Genomic DNA, 25,268 nt, shown 5'->3' on the forward strand with positions numbered 1-25,268 from the left:
TCATTGAGGTGGCTTCTCATTGCGGGGCACGGGCTCTTGGCGTGCAATCTCAGTAGTTGTGGCGCTCGGGCGCGGGCGTAGCTGCTCCGCAGCATGTGGGAGCTTCCTGGACCAGGGATTGAACCTATGTCCCCTGCATTGGCAGGCGGATTCTTAACCACTGCGCCCCTAGGGAAGTCCCTTTAGCTTAGTCTTTAAGGATGCTTAGGAGCATGTCACATGGCAGAGGGGTTAATGGCAGTTCATTTTGAGAGCTAGATACAGAAGGCATGGGGACATGTAAGAGCACAAAATATAAGATGTTGGAGAGGTACAAGTAGTTCAGTTTGTTCTTTCTCACAAAGCTGTTTTGAGGAACAAACGAGATGAGATCCTTGAAACCACTTTGTAAGCTATCAAGCAATAAAAAATGCCATTCTTTTTGCATTTCTTCTCATTGCCTGGGCTAGTAACAAGTGAATAACAGAGTCTAATACAGGGAAATTGTCTCTGTAAGGAAATATGTTGAAAGAACAATTGGTGAGGAAGTCAAAAGAGGACTGGACATTCGGAAGGAAAGAATTTTGCTTACTCAAATGATAATTATGTTATGAGTTAAGCTTAACATTCATTTTATAATTTAAACTTGAATAGTGTATGCTTTGGGAAGCCTGAATTGACTCACGGAGTGTCTGAATTGTGTTGTGAAAACTTTATTGGACTTAGAATCATCATATGTGACTCTGCTACCTGGCCAAGTCATATCAGGTTCTTTCTGCTTTAGCTTCTTCATCCACAGAATGGGGATGATAATGTCTATCTCATCTTTTGTTGTAAGGATTAATATGGAGAAGTGAAAGTGCAATTACTGTTTTCTTTAATGGATTCTACTGTACTTAAAAAAAATCAGTCTTCAAAAACCATGTATTCACTAGACTTTCTGCTTCAGATTCCATGAGAAGACCATAATAAGGATAAAAAGTTTGTGATACTAGATATAGTAAACCTTTTGCATATAAAAAATATATAATGTGAGTGGATTAGGTTATTTAAAAATAAAGTGGTTTAGGTTCTTTTAAATAAAATTTAATTATCTCATCTGTGCAATAAAGCAGGAAGATTTTGATTAATTTTTTTAGGATAAGTGAATTTTAAAGTGAATGGTTGTAATGTATTTTTGCTTCTTAAAGAGTAAAGCTGTCTGAGGGATCCTTTATGTATAGAACTAGTAGGATTACTTGGGCACTTTATGAGTAAGCCTATGAGGAAGGCTCACTACCTCACTACTAGACTTAATTTTTGTAGCATGTTTTAAAATTATATCCCACCCAAGTATTTGTGAGCATGGTTGCATTCATAAAATTTAGTAACTTAGAATTTTCTTTGAAAAGATGCAAGGCATTTATAATCAATGAATAGACTTAATTTAGCTTATGAATTCTAAAATAAATATTATTTTCTTAAAAGAAAAAGTATGAAATCAAGTCAAGAAAGATGTGGAGTTACTAACGAGTAAGACAAAAAAGTGTTTATAAAAAGAGAACTTTCCTAACAAGTAGTTTGACTCAAAATTGTTATTTTTTTCTCCAGTCTTTTGGCTCTACCTCTTTTGTTCTGTGTCTGTTGGTCAGTCAAGACACAACTAATTGCTAATTTTGCTGAAAACTTCTGGGTGCTCTTTTTACTTTGTCTCCCATTTTGTCTTTCTGACATATACTTATATCTTTTTGACACTGCTTTTTCTATAGTATATTTCTACTTGGTAATTTACATTAATGAACTTTTTCTCAGACATGTGTTTAAGAACCATTACTGCTGCCTTTCCCACTCTATTATCTAAATTTATTACTCCCCTGTGTCCCCTCTTGCAACTTGTTTGTCTGTTCCTTTGTGTCTTTTTGTATAGAGCAGATGGCATGAGTCATGTATATATACCTTGTCCTTAACTCCTCTCACTACTTTACCAAGTTCAAACTTTGTTTTCAGGTGATTTTAACTTACTAGTTAGCCCCACCTGACTTTGCTCTTTTCATTTAAAAAAAAATAGTGCACTTGAGAAATTTAACACAGCTTTTGTATTAATCTGTTTGTGCATTATGTTTTAACTTAGAAAAAAGTTTTTAAATGTTTCATTTAGATTATAGTCTGTTTAAAGGCCAGAAGTTTTGTTTCCCCTCCACTATTTCTGTAGTATCCCCTTCTAGCACACTGTATATAAAAATGAGTATAATAAATGTCCATGATTGATTCATCAGGTGCTTATAGTGGCTTCTTTTCCTGGCTATCTTTCTTACAGAGTTGAGTCAAAATTCTGATCCATATCTTGTGTGTAAATATCTTGACTAAAAATGTTCAATATTAGTAGTAAAAACTCCACTGAGCCCAGGCTTTAACATTTGATTAGGCTGGTTGATCCAGATCTTTGATTGGAGGTGTCATTTTTATATTTTGTACTTGATAGTATTGAGTAAAATAACAAATATAAGGCAGGTAAGTGATATTTTTAAAAAAGATCATTGTTTTACACACCTAGAAAGAAATTTGAGTAAGTCTTAAACTTGTGACTCTTAAAAATGATGTTTGTAAAAAAGAGCAAAAATGAGGAATCAGTAGAATCAGGCATACTAGAGCAGTAAATGGTATTGTTATTGCTAAAGCTCTTACCAGTTATGAAATTGCAAAGCCAAAAATCAGAATTGCCATATTGTTACTTAAAGTAATTTTTGATAATAGAGGGGTAGTTTCAATTTTTAACTCAAATGGGAGATTATAAATATGTTGCATAGCCTGAAGAATCTAGTTAGTAGATTTTAGTGTTTTCATTTTATGTCAAAATTTTGTTGGTAATTCTTAAATTATATTAATAGAGCTTAGTCAAGTAGACCAATAATAAAACCATAAGTTAGTATATAACAGTTTAATTCTTCTCGATTAAATATTTTCACTGTTTAGGGCTTCCCTGGTGGCGCAGTTGTTGAGAGTCCGCTTGCCGATGAAGGGGACACGGGTTCGTGCCCCGGTGGGGGAAGATCCCACATGCCACGGAGCGGCTGGGCCCGTGAGCCATGGCCGCTGAGCCTGCGCGTCCGGAGCCTGTGCTCCGCAACGGGAGAGGCCACAACAGTGGGAGGCCCGCGTACAGCAAAAAAAAAAAAAAAAAAAAAAAATATTTTCACTGTTTATATTATAATATTTACTAAAACATTTAGTAAGAAATGATATTGCTCTAAAGATTATTTGAATAATTAGAATAACTAAAAATATTAGGAAAGGAAAAAAATTGTTAAATTGTTATTTCAGAACTTGACTGAAAAGTTTCAGAAGAAAGAACTGGACTACACTCAGTTAGAGGAGAAACATAATGAAGAATGTATGAGTAAAAAGAATATACAAGCAAGCCTTCATCAAAAAGACCTAGATTGTCAACAGCTTCAGTCAAGGTTATCTGCATCTGAAACCTCACTGCAGAGAATACAGGCAGAGCTAGGTGAAAAGGGAGAGGCTACTCAAAAGCTCAAAGAAGAATTATCAGAAGTGGAGACCAAGTACCAGCATCTTAAGGCAGAGTTTAAACAGCTACAACAACAGAGAGAAGAAAAGGAACAGCATGGATTACTACTCCAAAGTGAAATTAATCAAGTAAGAGCTGTTAACTTTTATTTATTGTAATTCCCCCTATGGTTTCTTCTTAGTGTGTTTGATGGTTGTTTGATCATAATATAGTTCATTTAAAAAGTTGTCATTAAAAAAAAACTCTTAATTTTCACAACCTATAGTATTGAGTCAGATCTCATTTCTGTTAATTTCAATTTCCCTTAAAATGATAGTATCTATCATATAGTATAATTGTGAAGTGTTTATGAATTAATACATATAAATTGCTTAGAATGGTACCTGGTACATGGTAGGTACTCAGCAGGTATTAGCTATTATAATAATTCAAATTGTTGATCATTTTATTTAAAAATTCTTATCTTTTTTCTTTTCTTATTACTAAATTTTAAAAATATAATTACTGTTAAACCAATAGTATAAAAATTAGATATTTTAAAAGAAGAAAACAAATTAGTCCTAACAACTATTTTTTATAGGTAAATAATATCTCTCAGAAGTTTCATGGAAGTTTTGACTTTGCCATTAACTTAATTTTTGAATTCTCTATTCTAATTATTTCTTATAGGTAACATTAAAGTTGGTAGAAAAATGGAAATTTGGGGGAGATTAAAGTCCTCAGCCACTTTCTTGTTTTGATAATTTTCAACTATTTTCATTTATAGGGCAGTGATACTTGGCTTTGTGGCATCAGTCCTCTGTCTTCTTAGCCTGAGATACTCTTCCTATTTCTCTTCTCCCTGATAAATACAACTTACTCCACTTGTCCCGTTTCCAGAAATCTTTTTCTGCATATTGCCACTTCTCACCACCACCCGCTCCAGAGATGGCTTAAGCATTTACATATCTTTTTTTTTTTTTTTTGCGGTACACGGGCCTCTCACTGTTGTGACCTCTCCCGTTGTGGAGCACAGGCTCCAGACGCGCAGGCTCAGCGGCCATGGCTCACGGGCCCAGCCACTCCGCGGCATGTGGGATCTTCCCGGACCGGGGCACGAACCCGTGTCCCCTGCAGCGGCAGGCGGACTCTCAACCACTGCGCCACCAGGGAAGCCGAAGCATTTACATATCTTGATTGTTTTACTTATCACAATATAGTATATTATCATAACTTATGTATCTTTCTTCACTAGACTCTGAACTCTTCAGGTGCAGAGACCATGTCTTATTCATTTTTTATCCCAACTACCTGGCATTTTGCTTATTAATCAGCAGATGTTTTAGTAAGTAAGTGAATGAACAAATGCAGGCATTCATAATCGAAGGAAACAGAGGCTTGGGGATATCAATGAATAACTTAAATATAACTTAGATATTTGCCTTTCAGTTCAAATGAACAAATGGGGCATTTATGGTTTCTGAAAGACACTATGCCTTGTTTATTAGGAGATACAGAAATGAAAAAGGAAACAGTACCTACCCTAAATGATTATGTAAATCTCATTGAGGATGAGGCAAGTACTATCCTATACCAATGAATGTGAGAATTAAAATAAAATGATCTCATATACCATGGGAATTTGGAAGAGTTCCTCTCCTGTTTTCTCCCCCCTGCCCCATAGTACTTCATATTGTATAATTATTTTGTCCTGTAAATGTAATCAAAAAAAGCTTTGTGTGAGAGATGGTGCTTGAAATTGTGAATATTGGATGGGTTTTGACAAGTAGCAGTTTGAAGGCAGGATGGTCTTCCAGGCAGAAAAGTAAACTAGAGGCAGGGAAGTATTACAAGAACCAGGGAGGGACACGCATTTGCTCTGAGGATAGGGTATGTGTAATAGTAGTGGACTATTTTGAATCCAAAGAGCATTTGGAAGTTTATTATGCAGGCTTTTGAATAGCAGGCTGAGGAATTTGGGTTTCATTTGGTTGTCAGTGGGTTGAGGGGCATCAGGAATTTTTGAGAACCTACTCAATATTTTTATTCAAAGACTTGAATGTACCTAATTATTTGGTTTAGTCACAATTCTGTACAAAATAAAGAGGTTGTACTGAAGACCTTGAAGTGATACCATTTATCTTCTTCTCTTCAGCATGCTGTCTGGATTCTACCTTCAAAGCATGACTCAAATCTGTCCACTTCTCTTCATCTATACTGCTACCACCCTTAATCTCAGCTGCTGCCATTGCTCACCTGGGCTACTGTTAGCCTTTTTACGTTTCCTTTTTCTAGAGACCTCCTTAGTCTATTCTCCGTGTGGAAGCCAGAGGCCTTGTTTTAAAATGTGAAGGATATCACTTTATTCCTCTGCTTGACAACCTCAGCGGCTTTGCTTACACTTTGAATTGAATCCAAATATCTTACTTGGTCATGTAAGCACTTGTGTGTAGTATGGTCCACACTATGTCTGTTTTCAACATGTGAAGCAGCCATACTGATCTCCTTTCAGTTCCTCAAACACCCAACACTTCAAAGCACTTTCCTGCCTTAGGTCCTTTGCCCATGTTTTTTTCTTAGAGTGTTCTTGATTTCAGTTCTTCATAAGGCTTGCTCAGGTATTGTTTCCTCAATAAAGCTTTTCTGGACCATTCTATTTCAATAGCTTATTTTCCATTTATTCTGGACCCTACTTTATTCCAGCAAGCTTCTTCTTTATAATACTTTATATTATATAGTTAGTTTACTTGTATATTATCTACCATTCCCTTTGGACGGTGAGCTACTTAATTTGAGGAATCTGTTTTATTCTGTACTCTATCAGCCTCTATACTTAGAGCTTTCAGTAAGTATTTATTGGAAGAATGGAAGTGAACCTCACCTTAAACCTTCTTTCAGCGTCCTTAAAGAGTGTAGGGATGAACTGGGTTTGTTTTGCTCTCTACTGTATCCTTAGCTCCCATATCAGTGCTGACAAAAATAGATAGCTGTCAATTGTCAACAAAGGACTTGAAAACAAAGTACCCCATATTATTCATATTTGTGTTCGTGAGCACTTTTAAAATAGCCACAGATATGCAGATAATGATGTTATGTAATTAAATAATTAGTCGTCAATTTACTTTTTTAATTTTTAAAAAATTTTATACAATATTTAAAGGTTTCTTTTTCTTTACAGTTATTATGAAATATTGGCTGTATTCCCCACGTTGTACAGTATGTCCTTGAGCCTGTCTAACCCAGTAGTTTGTATCTCCCACTCCCCAACCCATATGTCCAACTTAATTTAAAAAAATTATCTAACATGCCATCTCAAATAGCATAGTGGTTTATGAGTGTGGGCTTAAGAACCAGCTTTCTGAGTTCCAGTTCTGTGGCCTACAAGCTGTGTGAGCTTGGACAAGTTATTTAATTTGTACCTCAGTTTGCTTATCTATCAAAAAGAGGATAAGAATGGAACTGTCTTCATAGGGTTATTATAAGGATTAAATTAGTTAATATTTGTGAAGCATTTGGAATAGGGCCTGGCACTTAGCAAACATTAATTGGAACTTAATGAATAAAGAATTATGTATATAAGTTTACAAAAATAAATTTCTCAGAGAACATATACATGTATGTATATCTCAAAATGTAACTTTAGGATAGACCATTATATTAATAATTCCAGGATGTATTATTTTTGCTCTTAGTTTATCATTTTTTTCCCTTAACATATTTACTCTAAAATGATATAGGCATTACGGCTTCAGGGATTTTGGCCTGCTTACACCCTTGGGCAGCTTTGATTTGAGATTCATCTCTTTATTAAAGATCAGGGATTTATCAGGATTGTACAGTAAAGAATGACAGTTATTTATAATATATAATGACAATTATTTATAATATATTATATCTCTTTTTTCACCCCTTTAGTAAATCTTCGCTTCAGAGCAACAGTTATCTTTATTTATTTAATAAAAAATTTTTACTGGAGTATAGTTGACCCACGATACCATGTCAGTTCCAGGTGCACAGAAAAGTGAACCAGCCACATGCATCCACACATCCACTCTTTTCTAGACTCCTTTCCCATATAGGCCACCAGAGGAGTATTGAGTAGAGCTCCCCATGCTACACAGTAGCTCCTCACTAGCCATCCATTCCATATATAGTAGTGTGTACATGTCAATCCCAATCTCCCAATTTATTCCACCCCCCCAGCTCACCCGCTGGGGACCATAAGTTTGTTTTCTACATCCAGAGCAACACTTATCTTTAATTTGGTGGTTCTTCACTCTGTCTGCACACCAGAATCACCTGGGGAAATTTAAGAAATTACCAATATCAAGGCCTCACCCTCCACTCGGTTATGCCATAATCTCTGGCATAGGCCTGGGCATTGGTGTATTTAAATGTTTCTCCTGTGATTGTACTGTGTAGTTGAGATTGAAAACTGCTGCTTTTTAAAGTGTTGCTTTTTGGCAAATGATTCCTGAAACTAAATATCATCTGATTCTTGTTATGAAAACATGGATTTCTGGGCTTCAGCTCAAATGTACTAAATCTAAACTTCTAGGGGAGAAGTCTGATTATCTTTGTGTTAATAATGATATTGGGTGATTCTTATCCAACAAGTTCAGGAACTAGATGTAGGGGATGCCTGTCTGTAAGAGATCAAGCACTTAGATGCTTGAAATATGAATTTACTTTGAAGGCCTCCTTTGCTTTCACATACCAGGATTGGATCTATTTCTTGTAGTGAGAAGGAGAGGGTTTGGGTAGTTACTACAGGGCTAATTCACTGCATTTTAAGAAGAAGAAGAAGAAAATGGAGAGATGTCAGGGTGCTGGCTTAGGACAAGAATAAAATAAATGTCTTTTCTTTAACTCTTACTGATTCCTGTTTTAGTTAGATTGAAGCATGCTTTACTTTAGAAATCCACTTTGGTTTTCTTTATTGACGATAGAATATATTTTGACAGCTGCAGGTTGCTTCATAGCATAAGAAAATAGTGGGTGTCCACTCTTCTGATAGAACTTTATTTTTTTCCTTGCCAACTGTGAATTTTTATGGAGAAATATGCAAGTGTAGAGCATATAAGTGTATATATGACACAAAGGCTATAGACTCTTAATATTTTCAGATTTAACATGAATGGGTTTGATTGAAAGCAATTGTATAGAATGCTTGTTATTAATTTCCAGTTTTGTTGAGGCACATGCTGAGATTTGATTTAATGTGTTATGAGGCTGGGGTGTAGAAGTACTCTTAGTGTGTAAGCTTTGCTGAATGTCTTGCATCTTTATCTCCATGCCACTCTTTTTTTGTTCTGTACTCCCAGCACTTGTGCAGTAATTCTTCTAAAATTAGTACAAACTTTTTTTTTTTCATGGACCCACCCCCAGCCAATCCCACAAGAGAAACCAGCTGTTATTTCTGGTAGTATTAGTGAAAATAAGGAATTTGAGAAAGCGATAGTTCTAGCTCCAAGAAAAATTTCTCCTTTAGTTTTAGCTAGGTGGCAATTTTAAAGTTAATGAATGAGAATCACCTAATATTTTAAGAAACTATTCTTTCCTCTATTTTATTTAGAAATTGTGTGCCAGTTTGAGGACTTGAGAATGCTTTGTGCTCTATTCAGTACCCAAATATAAGAAGTCAGTTGTGGTGGTTCATAATTATGGGAAAAGTACAAGAATCACTTTGGGATTCTAAAAACTACAGTGGAATAGGTCTGAATGTGCCTTAAGTGTCTTAATTTTTAAGTTTTGTTTTATTTAAGTTCCTCAAGTGATTACAACACATATCTAAACAAGAGCCTCAGGTTTGCTGGTTTTTTTTTTTCTTTAAAGAGTGCAAAAACCCTGAAACCTGTGATGTTTGGTTACAGTTTTATGAGTCATAATTTATGTGATTAAAATTCAATTGGATCTTAGGTTCCTCTAAAGTATCATGAAAATTAATATATTATTTTTATATTGGTGAAAAATAAAACATTGTTTGGAAAGTAGGTGGTAGTAGTAATGGTGGTGATTGTAGGTGTGTTTATACATATGTACTTACTTTTTTTTTCCTTTTCTGAAGTTACATAGCAAACTTCTGGAGACAGAGCGCCAACTAGGGGAAGCTCATGGTAGGCTGAAGGAACAGAGACAGCTTTCAAGTGAAAAGCTGATGGATAAAGAACAACAAGTGGCTGATCTACAGCTCAAACTTTCTCGTTTAGAAGAAGAGGTAAGCTCGCATTTCAAATGAGTTTACATTAGTACATTTTTTGATAGATTTGAGGCATCTTAAATATTGTTTTTAATCTTTTTATGGTCAAGAGCTTTAATTGGATTTTTTTAACTTTAAGTTGGGACTTTTATTTCTCCCCAGTTAAAATGTCCTATTTGTTAACTGCATTAAGTCATTTTGTTGTGATTGTATTCCCTAAAGTTCTCAACAAAAATGTGCAAAGAAGGCTACTCTTCAGCTTTAGGCAGGATAAATTCTTGGGGTGAACCTGTCAGGCTGCTCAAGAAGAGTCTTCCTATCCAGGAATGACCAATTCCTAATGGCTCTGAAAAATGAACAGTTGCTGAGGGCATTAATGACATGTAGTTGGTGCATATAAACTTTGAGTTTGCATTTAAGGATTTTTTTCTCTTTTAAAAATTAAACATAAGATTGTATGCTATCCTAATTTAAGCTGTAGTTGGCAAAAATGGTAACTGCCATTTGGTTAAAGTAAAAGTTATCATTAAAGTACTTCTTTTATTAGAATTGAACAAACCCTGAGAGTTAAAATCTGTAGCTTCAGCAAAAGATTTTCTTCTAGACCCAAAATCTTAGTGTGGTAGATCATGCTTTTGTTTCCCAATAAGTGATAATTATGATTGTTGTGAAAAAAGTAAAACATATATTGATACTGTTACAAAAATAATTATATAATTAATTAAAAATTAATTAAAATATATAATTAATTCCTTGATCATATTAGTATATAAAAACAATAATAAACTAAATGCCAACCTGGAGAAAGAATTTTATACTTTTCAGTATGAGAATCAATTCTTAAGGAATAATTTCTTAATCATGAGATTATGATTCTATAAGTAATGAGATATTGCTTTTAAAGTTGATTTTTATCTGTTGTTTGCATTGAATTTTCTCTTCAGACTTGAGAATTGTGAGATCTGAAGTACTACCAAATATTTATATGCTAGCATTATGCCTTTAAGTTGTCAACTGACAGTCTTCATTTTTTTTTTAAGTTGAAGGAAAAAGTAATAAATTCCACAGAATTGCAGCATCAGTTAGATAAAACAAAGCAACAGCATCAAGAACAACAAGCTCTTCAGCAAAGCACTACAGCAAAACTTCGTGAAGCTCAGGTAAATAGTATTTGAATTTTTGGCCTTTTAAACAAAAATTAACCAAATCATTATCCTTTTGTTGTGGTGAAACTAGATAATGCAAAGTACTTGATTATGAAGAGTTTTGATAATTTTCAGTATCTGGATAATCAGAAAATCTTTTTCTTTTGATTGCTCTGTTGAAAATTTTTTCTAAAATATTAAAAAATATTTATTATAAATAGATTTGTTACTTATAAATTTATATAAAAATTTAAAATTTATTAAATTTCTGTTAAAGAAATTTATTAAATTTATTTAAATACAATATATTATTTAGTTAAATTGTTATTTATACATAATAAATTATTTATTATTGTTTATTAAAAATACCTTATTTTAGAAACTAAAAATGCAAATAAAATTTCTCAGTTTAGTTTACCTCAGTAAAAAATAACATTTTGTATTTCCTACAATAGAACTTACTGTTTATTGGTCATGTCTTTCCCTGTTTCAGAGCTATCATATGAACATTGGAATTGTAGGTATAGAAAATGTGACTGAGTTAAATTTGTACAGATTCTATAGTATAGCTCAGAAGATTGAAATAAGTTAAGTTTTTCTTTTGTTATGGTGAGCAGAAGACGGTACCCAGATGTTTGAAATGAATTTGAATTTGACATTCATTTATTTCTTCGGTCTTTCATTAATTCATTGAATATTATTGAGCACTGTGTGTCAGGCCCAGTGGTAAGCACTGAAATTAGAGAGCTGAGTAAGACACAGTGCCTGCCTTCTAGGAAATGGCAATCTAATGATAGACACACAGAAGCAATGTTGGAATTGAAAGGAGGCAGTAAATAATATGCCTTTCTTTCCCTTCTGAGTTTGGATAGTGGCATGGGAGTCAGATGGTTAGAGATCCAAATATTGTATTCATTTATTTGTTCTTTCATTCAGTCAACAAATATATATTAATGTCTACTCTTAGCCAAGGAAGTGATTTTGTGGATATGGCAGCAAAGAAAATAGACAAAGATGTCTGCTCTCACGGAGCTTAGTGAGGAAGACAAATACTAGCCAAGGTAAATAGGCAAAATATATAGTGTGTTAGATGGTGGAAGTGCTATGGAGATGAAAAAAGGGACGGGGAATAGAAAGTATCTGGGGATCTGGAGGTGGGACTGCAATGTTAGATATGGTTGCCAGGGAAGGCATCTTTGAGAAGATCTAAAGGAAGGGAAGGTGTACAAGAACATCAAGAAGCCAGTGAGTGGAGTGGTGTGAGTGATAAGAGAGTTAAAAGCCATAGGGATCACAGCCATAGAGATCACAGAGGATCAGAACATGTTGAGCTTCGTTAAGTAATTTTAAGGATTTTACTGTGAGATGAGAAATCATTGGAGGATTCTGAGCAATGGAGTAGTATGATCGGACTTATAATTTCGTAGGATTACTCTGGCTACTGTATTGAGAGTAGGCCATAGGGGCACATAAGTAGAAACAAAGAAATTCGCTAAGAGACTACTATAATAATTGACACAAGAAATGATATGGCTTGGATCAGAGTGGAAACAGTGCAGGTAGTGAAAAATGGTCAGATTCTAGATATACTTTAAAAGCTGACAGATTTACTGATAGATTGATGTGGGGCATCAGCAGAGAAGTCAAGGATGATTCCAAGGATTTTGGCTTGGGTAGTTGGAAGGATGGAGGTCAAACAAGATGAAGACTGGGAATCCTACTGGATTTGGCAACATGAAGTCACTGATGACATTGGTAAGAGCAATTTGTAAAGAGAAGGAGGGGCAAAAGCCTGATGGAGAGGGTCCAAAAGCAAATGGGAAGAGAGAAATTTGATGCAATGAATATAGATAACTCTAGGAGTTTTATTATAAAGAGTAGCAAAAAAAATAGAGTAGTAAAGATGAGGTAGAGAATTTGGTATAGATTGCAGGCAAGAGGACTTTCTTATAATGTACCGCAGAATTAAATTTATTCATCCAATCACAGACAAAGCTGGAAATGACAGCCTTTTACCTTCTTATAGGCAGGTTGTCTCTTAGACTGAGGGGAGAGCAAGGGGCTGAGTTAAACATTCTTGATTCCTTATTCCAAGCTTTCTAGTTAGTTAAATTCTCAATCTCTGGGGAGGAATAAGAAAAGGATGGCAAAGAGGCCAGGCAAAGTCTCTCATTATGAAAAGTCCTAAAAACTAATTAAAGAGATGTGATGAGTATAATTCTAGGTGTATATATGTGTATAAAATTATTATGATAGCATAGAGAAGACAGTTATGTAACTCTGATAAAATTTGGAAAAGAGCAGTTACAGAAAATTTCCTTAGAAGGGGCAGTCTGTTGCAAAGTTTGTGTAGATGTTTCTGGGTTGCAAAGATGGTGATAGTGAGTAGTATACTCCAAGTAGAAGTTACAAGGAAAAGAATAGTGAAGCTGGTATGAACGAAACTGTTAGGTTTTGCTGGAGCTTAAAGTGTGATTTAGAGATGAGTTGGAGAAGAGCCCAGAGCATTAGACATGGGTAAGTTTATGGAAGGCCTTTCTATCTATGCTTGAAGATAGAAAGGTATTGAAGGTCTTTAGAAGTGCCATAGCCAGATTTGATTTTTAAATAGATTATTCTCATGGTTTTGTAAAACATAAATTTTGGAGAGAATATTCTGAAACAGGAGATCAGTTAAAAGACTAATATATGCAGTAGTTTAGGTGAAAAATAATGATGGTCCTTTTTTTTATCAATTTATTTTTGTTTATTATTTTTGGCTGTGTTGGGTCTTCGTTGCTGCGCGTGGGCTTCCTCCAGTTGCGGCGAGTGGGGGCTACTCTTCTTCGTGGTGCACGGGCTTCTCATTGTGATGGCTCCTCTTGTTGCGGAGCACGGGCTCTAGAGTGCCCCGGCTTCAGTAGATGCGGCACGTGGGCTCAGGAGTTGTGGCTTGTGGGCTCTAGAGCACAGGCTCAGTAGTTGTGGTGGGCAGGCTTAGTTGCTCTGTGGTGTGTGGGATCTTCCCGGACCAGGGATCGAACCTGTGTCCCCTGCATTGGCAGGCGGATTATTAACCACTGCGCCACCAGGGAAGCCTAATAATGATGGTCTTAGTTTAAGCAATTGCTAAAAAATATCATAGGGACAAATATGAATGCTACTTCGGAGGTAAAGTAAATACTAGTTTGGAGGTAAAATACTACTTAAGACAAATATGAATACTACTTTGGAGGTAAATTAATAGTTGTAGGGAATGACAGAGATAGGGAATGGCTTGCAGACTGATAACATTGGGTACATGGTAAATGGAGGTATCATCAGCTGTTAATGAACTTGAGAAAGATGGCCAGTGCAGTGAGTTCAGTTTCGGACAAGTCTTGAGGCACCTATGGGATGTATTAGTTTAAAACCTGAAGGAGAGGACCATGCTATATATTAGCCGTGAGAGACAGTATTTATGGGGTAAATGGAATTATTACAATAAATGTGATCAACCAGGGAGAGAGTATAATGAGAAAAACAGGCAACTGGTGACACAAGACTTCTGGGAAACACTAACATTTAAGGGATGGATGAGTAGAGGAAGAACAGCTCAAAGAAAGAATGATCAGAGCAATTAAGGAGACCTTGCAGAGTGAAAGCCAAAGGACTAGGGAGAGTCAAAAGTTGGGAGTAAGCAGCAACTTCAAATGTGGGTGTGTGGAGAGGACGCCCAGTATGATAAATGAAAAATATTCATTAGGTTAAGTAGTTAAGAATTAGTGACCTTGTGAAGCATAATTTCAATAAAGTGATAGACATGAATATCTGATTTTTGATTGATGAGTAAATGAGAGATGAGGGAGTGGGGAAAGTAAATATGCGTTACTCTTGAAGTTAAAATATGAATTGCATAAAGACTGGGCAGAAGCTGGAGTGGGACTTGGTCTGGGAAGTGTTTTTGAGAACCAGAGATACCTGAATATGTTTATAATGTAGGACAAAGGGACTAGTAGAGAGGGAATAATTGAGGATATTGGAGAAGGGGAGGTGACTGAAGGAATAAGGTATTTATAAGCTATGATGTCACTGATACAATGGGTGGTGGTAAATTCAGACTTATCTTGTGAAGGATATCCTTTGAAGAAAGGAGGGGTGTGTGTGTGTGTATGTGTATTTAAATATATTTTACTTTATTATTTATTTTTATTGTATAGTTGATTTACAATATTGTGTTAGTTTCAGGTGTACAGCAAAGTGATTTAGTTATACATAAATACATACATATGCATATGTGTGTGTGTATATATATATATTCTTTTTCAGATTCTTTCCCTTTACCGTTATTACAAAATATTGAGTATAGTTCCCTGTGCTGTATAGTAAGTCCTTGTTGGTTATCTATTTTACATATAGTAGTGTGTAAATATTCTTGAATTATATATGTTTATAATTTTATAGGTAAGAGGAAGAAAAGTCATGGTAGGTCATTCCTGAAGATAATATAGCACCGCCCACCCCCCAGGTTAAGTTTGAATAGTAATAGCTGAATGTCTGGTGGACAGAGATTAAGAATTTGGAGATTAAGATTAAGCTTTTAAATGGTTATTTAGGGGAATATTTGAGGATGAGAACCCCACTCAAGTGACAGGAGTGAAAAGATGATTCTGAGTATATAATAGAGGTTGGAGTCTAGAAATTTGTGGTGGCACCAATCTATGGAGGTTTGTGATTTTGCTCTAATAGTGCTTAGAAATGTAGGTGTGGAGAAAGCAGATTGCACCATTGATCTAGGATTGGGTTTTTGTTTGGAGTGACTGTATTGGAAACTTGGGGGGTAAAAGGAAATGGAGAGTGTAGATGAAAGAATAGTTAAGGTTAGTTCATATCCATATATGAGGTTCAGGAAGAAAAGCTAGGTGTATGCTAAATATGCTAGAATAAAATTGAGGTTAATGTCTCTTTGACATTGAAGAGCAGAAATGAGGTCATGAAACTGGAAGACGGTCAGGAAGTTGTGGTCACAGAGTAGGATAATTGACATTTTTTTTATCTAGAACAATTTGAGGTGATTACAAGATCCTGCATGTGAGTGATTGAATAGAATGAATAAAGGTCCAGGAATTAAGATGATATGAATGTTGAGGCTGTACTCTTAATTCTCTATGTATTTTGTATTTCCCAGGAAATTGGCAGAAATTGGGATTGAGAGAAAGACTAAATCAGGTCTCAAGTCTTCAGTGAATGAGGTAGGGATTTACAGATGATAGCAACACAGCATAGAGGGTAGAATAAATGAATACATAATTCCCAAAGCAGCATAAACCTTTTACTTGAGGGAGAGAGTAATGGCAGTGAAGAAATCTAGAAAAAGTCAACCTCTCCTGCTTGCCCAACAGAACAGTCCTTACATATCAGAGAGGGCTGATGGGGAATCAGCATCTGTATAGAGAGCACCAAACTTCAGTTAGACTTGGAAATAGAGTGATAGTTCTAGAAAAAGCTTAGCCCTGGAACTGTGTTTCCAGAAGATTGGTAGAATGTACAGAGAGGGTTCTTAGTGGTAGGAACAGAGGATGAGAGCAGAGAGATTAGGTTGCTTTTCATCGTTTCGTGACTGAAACTTAAAGGGATGAGAAACATGTTTGAAAGTGACTGATCTTACTTTTTTTTTTTTTTTTGCGGTACGCGGGCCTCTCACTGTTGTGGCCTCTCCCGTTGCGGAGCACAGGCTCTGGACGCGCAGGCTCAGCGGCCATGGCTCATGGGCCTAGCCGCTCCGCGGCATGTGGGATCTTCCTGGACCAGGGCACGAACCCGTGTCCCCTGCATCGGCAGGCAGACTCTCAACCACTGTGCTACCAGGGAAGCCCCGATCTCACATATTTTAATATTGGCACACTTCGTTGAGGGTACCAGGGGGTTGCTGGCTTTGTCTCAGGAAGGTGGTGTGGGCTGCTATAAAGTTTGCATAAGGGCTTGTTAGGGCCTTGTTCTGGGTGGAGGCTCTCTGGCTCTCTTAGAATGATTGAGGCAGAGGCAAAGGCTGTGGGTCAGATAGCTCTCAACATTAATGAGTGTTGCTCTGGATGTGGGCTCTTGCATGTGCTCTGTGTAACATGATGGTCCTTGGTGAAGTAAAGAAGAGGGATCCCTTGATGTAGTGACAGAAGAGTCCTATTGGGGTATTGAAATGATCTTTCATGAGTGTATGTGCGTTAGAGTACAGTCACTTACTTTTCTGTTCATTCAGTAAATATCTTAGAACATACAGGTCTTGGATACCTTGATGAATAAAACAGATAAAAATCTTCACCTTCTTGGAGCCTATTCTTGTGAGGGGGCAGAGGGAGGCACATAAACATGAAAAATAAGTAAATTATTTAGTGTTAGAAGATAAGTGCTGTGGAAAGAAAAAATATTCAGGAGAGGGAGTATTTGGAAAGGCTGCAATTTTAAATGTAATGATCAGGGTAGGTATGATTGAGAAGGTGGCATTTGAGCAAACATTGGAAGGAGAGGGAATGAGCCATGTGACTTTGTGAGGAAGTGTGCCAGGCAGAAGAGACAATTGGTGCGAAGGCTCTGAGGTGGGCATGTGCCTGGTGTGATTAGGAATAATGAGGAGTTCCACGTGTCTGAAATGGAGTAAACAAGAGTCGTCGTAGGTGGTGAGGTCAGAGTGTTAGAGTAAGAATGTGGTTAATTGAAGGGGTATTTTGGTTAAATTCTAGTTTATTATCAATAATATAGGTTTATATTGTTAAGTATATAGTTCTAATTATTTAATTAAATTTGTCATGTTAAAATGTAATGATTAGTAAAAAATATGTAAGACTAAGAGTTTGAGTCTTAAAATTTATTTATTATCATTTTGTTTGAGGAATAACTTTTTAAGTTCTCTATCATTAAGGTAGTAGTTTTCAATTCTTTACAGAATGATTTAGAACAAGTACTACGTCAAATTGGTGATAAGGACCAAAAGATCCAGAACCTTGAAGCCTTATTACAGAAGAGTAAAGAAAATATTTCTTTACTAGAAAAGGAAAGAGAAGACCTTTATGCAAAAATTCAGGCTGGTGAGGGAGAGACTGCTGTTCTTAACCAGTTACAAGAAAAAAACCATACATTACAAGAACAAGTAAGCTTGTCAAGTGTATTCTATTTCTAAAATTTACTTTTCAAGTGTATTCTATTTCTAAAATTTACTTTTATCTCTCTAAATCTTACTAAGTGCTTTATCTAAATGATTCTTCTGTTATTTTTAGTACTTTAAAAATTATTATGTATTTCTGACAAATACTATCTTATTTACCTTAGAGGTGGGTTGCTATTGTAGTGAAAATAAGCTAACATGATTTGATGAAGGAGCTCTCAGTTCATGTCCCAGGATGTAATTTATTACCTGTGATGACCATGAGCAAATCATTTCCCCTTGTTAGCTCATTTGAAAAGTATAGTTAGCTCATATTGAAAAGTTATTAATAATATATACTTGCCTCATGGCATTTTGTGATGTTTTGAAAAAAGTAAATAACAAATATATTTATAAACTAAAACCACTAATCAAGTGTTAGTTGTTATTATGTATTGGTTAATAACCAGGCTTAGTGGTTACCTATATTTTGATATTGTATATGTGTTTGGAATAGCTAATAATAATTTTGGTAAGTTGCCTTATCGTTCTAACATCTATGTGTTAGTTTAAGTGAAACTTATAAAATTTAGCTTAATACATTTTCGAACTGTAAAGAATTTATAGTCACTTTTTGGAAGAATTGTCCAATGAGAGAATTCTAATTATCTAAATGAGAAAGTATTAAAGTATAAGTAGGTCTTATCACTTTTCTAACTTGGGTATTAGAATATAACACAAATTTTTCCCTCAAATTTCAAAGTTAGCCTAGGTTACCAGTTTTTATGAAGAATTATTTAGACTAGCTTTTATAGTTGAAAGTTGCTCAGTGTTCAGAACTCAGTGTTCAGTATGAGTTTTGATACAGATAAGAAGGCACATGATACCTAAAAGAGACTAAAGTGATGGGGGTGTATTGATAAACATAAAGATTGCTTCCAGGATTATAGAGCTGATAATTTCCCTCATATCTTAAGCTTTTAAACTACCAGCTGCATTGATTTAGTACTCTAATTTTAATGTTGACCTGAAACAAAGATGGCTTCTTTTTTTAGGATTTTATCTTGAACACAGTGTCTGGATTTTAAAAAGGTATTGGTGGGCTTCCTTGGTGGCACAGTGGTTAAGAACCCACCTGCCAATGTAGGGAACACGGGTCCGGGAAGATCCCACATGCCATGGAGCAGCTAAGCCTGTGCGCCACAACTACTAAGCCTGTGCTCTAGAGTCTGTGAGCTACCACTACTGAGCCGCGTGCCACAACTACTGAAGCCTGCACACCTAGAGCCCGTGCTCCACAACAAGAGAAGCCACTGCAATGAGAAGCCCACGCACCACAACAAAGACCTAATGGAACCAAAAATAAATAATAAATAAATTTAAAAATATCATATTAAAAAGATATTGGCATATCCCAACGATCTATACTGTTCTAGGGTGTGATGGCTTAGGAGTGAATGTGATTTGAACCTAATAAATTTTTTTTTTTTTGCGGTACGCGTGCCTCTCACTGTTGTGGCCTTTCCCATTGCAGAGCACAGGCTCCGGATGCGCAGGCTCATTGGCCATGGCTCACGGGCCCAGCCGCTCCACGGCATGTGGGATCTTTCCAGACAGGGGCACGAACCTGTGTCCCCTGCATTGGCAGGCGGACTCTCAACCACTGCGCCACCAGGGAAGCCCTGAACCTAATACATTTTAAAAGGGTGTCAAATTCAAAACCAGGCAGATCCATCTCCTGACCCTAAACGTGCTCCTAAAGTAAATTGCTTGAGGAAATTGGATCCCAAAGATTACAGGATGGAAATTTTGGTTGAAGTGTGTTCATATTCCATTGGAGATAGAAGCCCAACTAAAAGAATTGTGGGCTGACTCACATGACAACTTGTTTTTGAAAGGGCTATTTTATCTTGAAGATTTTGAGTTTGGAGGAACTAAGGTGATAGGCAGTGGAAAGAATCAGAACACTTGAAATTCCTTAAACATTTATTGACTTAAATAATTTTGCCAGGACTTCCCTGGTGGCGCAGTGGTTAAGAGTCCACTTGCCAATGCAGGAGACATGGGTTCAAGCCCCGGTCTGGGAAGATCCCACATGCCACAGAGCAACTAAGCCCGTGTGCCACACTACTGAGCCTGCACTCTAGAGCCTGTGAGCCACAACTACTGAGCACTTGTGCTACAGCTACTGAAGCCAGCACGCCTAGAGCCCGTGCTCCACAACAAGAGAAGCCACCATAATCAGAGGAGCCTGGGCACTGCAACGAAGAGTAGCTGCCACTCACTGCAACTAGAGAAAGCCCGTGGGCAGCAATGAAGACCCAACGGAGCCAAAAATAAATAAATAAAATAATTTTGCCTATGTTACACATAATTTAAAAAAACCCTTTACACTTAAAAAAATAAAATATACTTATGGATATAAAGAAAAACTATAATAATGGAAATAGAAGTGGAAACTAAAAATTAGAACTTCTAGAGATTAAAAAAGAATCTGAAATGAAAATTTCACTCGATGAATATAATAGATTAAGCAAATGGAAAACAGTATCAGTGACCATTAAGACAAGGTAATTGAAACTGTCCACAGTGAAGCACAGAGAGAAAAAAGGCTGGAAAAAAAATGAACAGTGCCTTAATGACCTGTGGGATAGTATCATGTAATCTAGCATACATATAATGAGTGTCAAAGAAGAGTGGAGAGGAGGAAATATTTATAGAAATAGTGGCTGAAAAAATAGTAAATTTAATAAAAAATATGAAACCACAGATTCAAGAAACTCAATGCATTCTAACCAGAGTACCTCAAAGAAACATCAGATGAATTGGATTTCACCTAAATGAAAAATGAATGCTCTTCAAAAGATACCATTACAAAAATAAAAGCCAAGACAGACTGGGAGAAAATATGTGTAGTACATATATCTGACAATTCAGAAACATCCAGGATATATAAGGAACTCTTATTACTCAATCAGATCGGTGATTGCCTGGGGCCAGAGGTGAGCGGAGGGTGGGTACTGAGTGCACAGGAGCATGAGGAAACTTTTGGGGGTAATCGGAATGTTCTCTTGCTTGATTGTGGTGATGGTTAAATGAATGTATATATTTATCAGCTCTCCTCAAACTGTACAATTGAATTGGGTGAATTTTATTACATCTAAATTATAGTTCAGTAGGGTTGGTTTTAAAAATAATAGGAATCTCTGAATTTGATGTGATTCTTATGATTTTGAGAGATTATGTTTACTTATTTTTGGAAAGATATGAATGTTTCTCTAAAAAAAGTTGAGATAATCTATCATAGAGCACTTTAACATTCTCATGGTGCTTAAATTTGGGTTTCTTAGTTCTTGTTACATCATTTGTGACCTTCATAATTAGAGTCTTGCTTATATGGTAGGTAACTCAACTAACGGAGAAGCTGAAGAATCAGTCAGAAAGTCATAAACAAGCCCAGGAGAATTTGCATGACCAGGTGCAAGAGCAGAAGGCACATCTCAGAGCTGCACAAGACCGCGTCCTTTCCCTAGAATCCAGCATTAATGAATTAAGTAGTCAATTAAATGAAAGCAAGGAGAAGGTCTCCCAGCTTGATATACAGGTAATATCGAATTATGTAACTTAATATGAGTTTGCATGAATAAAACACCAATTTTAGGCCATCACATATTTGAAATCGTTTCTCTCTCCCTCCCCACCCCTGCCTTACTTATTAATGGAGAAAAAATTGGGAATAGAAATTAAATAAAGTTTGTATTTAGACAGTTGTTGAGCTTTCCTGTTTGCCTTTCTCCCTTTCCCTCCGTATCTTTCTCTCTCTCCCAACAAATTACTCTTCCAGAAACTACCAGATCTTTTCACTTTTTTTTCCATGAAGCCCTTATTGTTTCCTAAGTTCAAAGTTGTTTGATACTATTATACCATTAGATTTCTGTTACATATATTTGAATTATTTTGAATTTGATTTTTTAAAAGGTTTGGTTAAAAAAAACCTTTAGGTAATTCCCTGGTGGTCCAGTGGTTAGGACACGGCGCTTTCACTGCTGAGGGCCCAGGTTCAATCCCTGGCTGGGGAACTAAGATCCCGCAAGGCTCGAGCATGGCCAAAAAAAAAACAAAACAAAAAACCCAACTTTGTATGGTACCATTATGTTTTGTTTTTTTTTTTTGCGGTACGCGGGCCTCTCACTGTTGTGGCCTCTCCCGTTGCGGAGCACAGGCTCCGGACGTGCAGGCTCAGCGGCCATGGCTCACGGGCCCAGCCGCTCCGCGGCATGTGGGATCTTCCCGGACCGGGGCACGAACCCGTTTCCCCTGTATCGGCAGGCAGACTCAACCACTGTGCCACCAGGGAAGCGCCCATTATGTATTTTAATGTGTTTTCTTTCCGAGGTCAGTATGGAAGCCTTGCTCAGTGAGTCAGTCATGGTGTGGAAATTAAGACATATTTCTTTCTTCATTCTCATCATTGGTTTTTTATTCTGTACTATAGTAGAGAAAGTTATAGAAACATTTCTAGCCTTAATTTTCTTTATTTGAGGAGAATAATTCCATCGAAAATCAGAAATGACATAATAAAATAACAAGTATACTATTAGAATTTGGAAAAAGAGGATACACATTTCTTTCTTTTAAAAATATATTTATTAGATGAGTTAAAGATAATTCAATATGTGGATGTCCAATTTTAGAGAGGGGGAAGTGTTTTGCTGTTATAGGGACATCTTTTTATCATTTATTCAAGCATTATTTGGAGTATTCTCTCCTCATTCCTGTTTGGGGGATTATCACATACTTATTTTTTAATGTCTAAATCTTTATGTTTTCTGCCAAAAGATTTAATTTTTAAAAATTATTTAGTGACAAAAGTAATGTACAGTCAAGCAAGGGGAAATCAAGAAGTAAATACAAATTAAATGACTTGTAAATTTTGTTACAGATTAAAGCCAAAACTGAATTATTGCTCTCAGCAGAAGCAGCAAAAACTGCTCAAAGAGCAGATCTTCAAAATCATTTGGACACAGCGCAAAACGCATTACAAGATAAACAGCAGGTAGGAGAACCTGATGCAATTTCTTACCATAACCTAATGTTTTGGTAGATAAATTAACTGGAAACATGTAAAAATGATACTCAGTTTTATATAATATTGTGATTGACCTGCTTATTTTCCTTAATTTCTCCCTGAGTTCAGAACCAGTTGAGTGGTAGATGCAAGAGTCAGGCAGATGGAGATAAAAGTATCATCTTTGGGAATTCCCTGGCAGTCCAGTGGTTAGAACTTGGTACTTTTACCGTGGTGGCCCAGGTTTAATCCCTGGTTGGGGAACTACAAATTCCACAAGACAAGAGTCATGGCAAAAAAACAAAAACAAAAAACATCTTTTTTTTTTTTTTTTTTTTTTGCAGTATGCGGCCTCTCACTGTTGTGGCCTCTCCCGTTGCGGAGCACAGGCTCCAGATGTGCAGGCTCAGCGGCCATGGCTCACGGGCCCAGCCGCTTCATGGCATGTGGGATCTTCCCTGACCGGGGCACGAACCTGTGTCCCCTGCATCGGCAGGCGGACTCTCAACCACTGCACCACCAGGGAAGCCCCATTTTTGCTTTTGATAAAGCTCGACTTGTGCAGCTGTGGTTGAGCTTCTTAATATTGTATTTCTCCCATAATATAAACCTTGGTGTGGAGCTGAAATGTTTACTCCTAATTGTTGAATTGTTGCTTCATCCCATCAAGTGCCAATGACTGGGAAAGAGACAGATTTCCACACCTGTTTTAAGTAGGTAATCAGGCTATGACCCAGATATACTTCCCACTTGGAAGCAGGAAAAGAGCACCATGTATTCCATCTCAATAGTAAGAGTTACTCTCTTTTCTTGGGGGTAGGAGTAAGTAGGGCTGGAAAGCATACACGAGTTACTCTTCTCAACACTTCTGGTAGAATAAAAGCTTCCTCCTTTAGGGCCAAGCTCAAAATGCTGGTAGATTTTTCTTACCTTTGACCAGGTAGGAATTTTTAAAGTTTACTTTTTGCTTGAGAAGTAATACTGGTTGTTGGTCCAAACAGTTTTTAAACAATATAGTAGTGTATCAAGTTAACAAAACAAAATGATTTTCTATATTTACCCTTAACCCCAATCCATCTTTTCTCCTTATATGGAAATTTTGCTTTTAAATTTGGTATGTATCCTTCCAGACATATATAAACATTGAACAAAAATATATGTGTGTGTGTATATACACACAGATCTTTTTGTTTTATACATATACTATCATTATATATGTTCTGCAACTTGCTTTTTACTTTATATTGTTATTTACATTATTGCTAAGCACATCTGGAAAGTATTTTCTAAGTATTAGGTCAGTGCCAGGAACTATAGTGGAAAAAGTATTTATAAGAATAACCACAGGGCTTCCCTGGTGGCGCAGTGGTTGAGAGTCCGCCTGCCGATGCAGGGGATACGGGTTCGTGCCCCGGTCCGGGAAGATCCCGCATGCCCGCGGAGCGGCTGGGCCCGTGAGCCATGGCCGCTGAGCCTGCACGTCCAGAGCCTGTGCTCCGCAACAGGAGAGGCCACAACAGTGAGAGGCCCACGTACCGCAAAAAAAAAAAAAAAAAAAAAGAATAACCACATAAAAGTTTAAAATTTACCTGCCAAAAATATTACAAAATTCTAAAGCAAGTAGCAAAAGAATAAAACATTTTCTGAAGTATGTCTGATGAAGGGTTAATATTTTTGATGTTTAAAACACTTTTACGTAAGAAATAAGTGACTAAAAAAAAAAGTAAATGATCAAAACTATATTAGCAAATCCTCAAGTTCATTAAGAACCAATTACAAATTAAGACAATAATGGAATATGCCCTTATTAAGGTAGAATGTTTGTGTGTAAGTGTTTAACACTGGAAGGATTGGACAAGGTGTAGAAGAACAAGCCACTTCCATACCTTGCTTGCGATAGTATACATTAGTTCAACCTTTTGATGGTGGTAGGGGAAGCTGGTTGGCAATATATTTATTTTAAGACCTTTAGGATTTTTCATATTCATTAGCTCACTTTTAGTCCTTTACCCTAAGGGAATAATCGTAGTTTTAAGCATGCTGTTAGCATATCTGCAGAAAGGTTTGTAGCAATCTAAGAATATAAAATAGGACATTTGGCTAAAAAATGGTCTTTATTGATAAAATAGAAATTTACGCAGTCATGTATAATAATATTTTAGAAAATAATGTCACAGTTTCATGATGCATTGTTATGTAAAAACAAAGGAGGTTAGGGCTTCCCTGGTGGTGCAGTGGTTGAGAGTCCGCCTGCTGACGCAGGGGACATGGGTTCGTGCCCCGGTCTGGGA

The 25,268-nt window shown here is 36.4% G+C and overlaps 1 protein-coding gene and 1 non-coding gene across 2 annotated transcripts in view; both read left to right on the forward strand.

Moving 5' to 3' along the window:
• Positions 1–25,268, forward strand: part of EEA1 (early endosome antigen 1) — a 128,744-nt gene that overhangs the window by 73,970 nt on the left and 29,506 nt on the right. Inside the window, exons 11-16 of the mRNA XM_065887448.1 lie at positions 3,280–3,618; positions 9,537–9,686; positions 10,709–10,828; positions 17,712–17,915; positions 21,313–21,513; positions 22,852–22,965. Coding sequence (XP_065743520.1) covers positions 3,280–3,618; positions 9,537–9,686; positions 10,709–10,828; positions 17,712–17,915; positions 21,313–21,513; positions 22,852–22,965 — 1,128 coding nt within the window. The remainder of the gene's footprint in view (positions 1–3,279; positions 3,619–9,536; positions 9,687–10,708; positions 10,829–17,711; positions 17,916–21,312; positions 21,514–22,851; positions 22,966–25,268) is intronic.
• Positions 21,916–21,988, forward strand: TRNAE-UUC (transfer RNA glutamic acid (anticodon UUC)). The gene has a single exon. It is a non-coding gene; the product is annotated as a tRNA-Glu (tRNA).

This window comes from Phocoena phocoena, chromosome 11 (genome assembly GCF_963924675.1).
Source record: "Phocoena phocoena chromosome 11, mPhoPho1.1, whole genome shotgun sequence".
Lineage (NCBI taxonomy): Eukaryota > Metazoa > Chordata > Mammalia > Artiodactyla > Phocoenidae > Phocoena > Phocoena phocoena.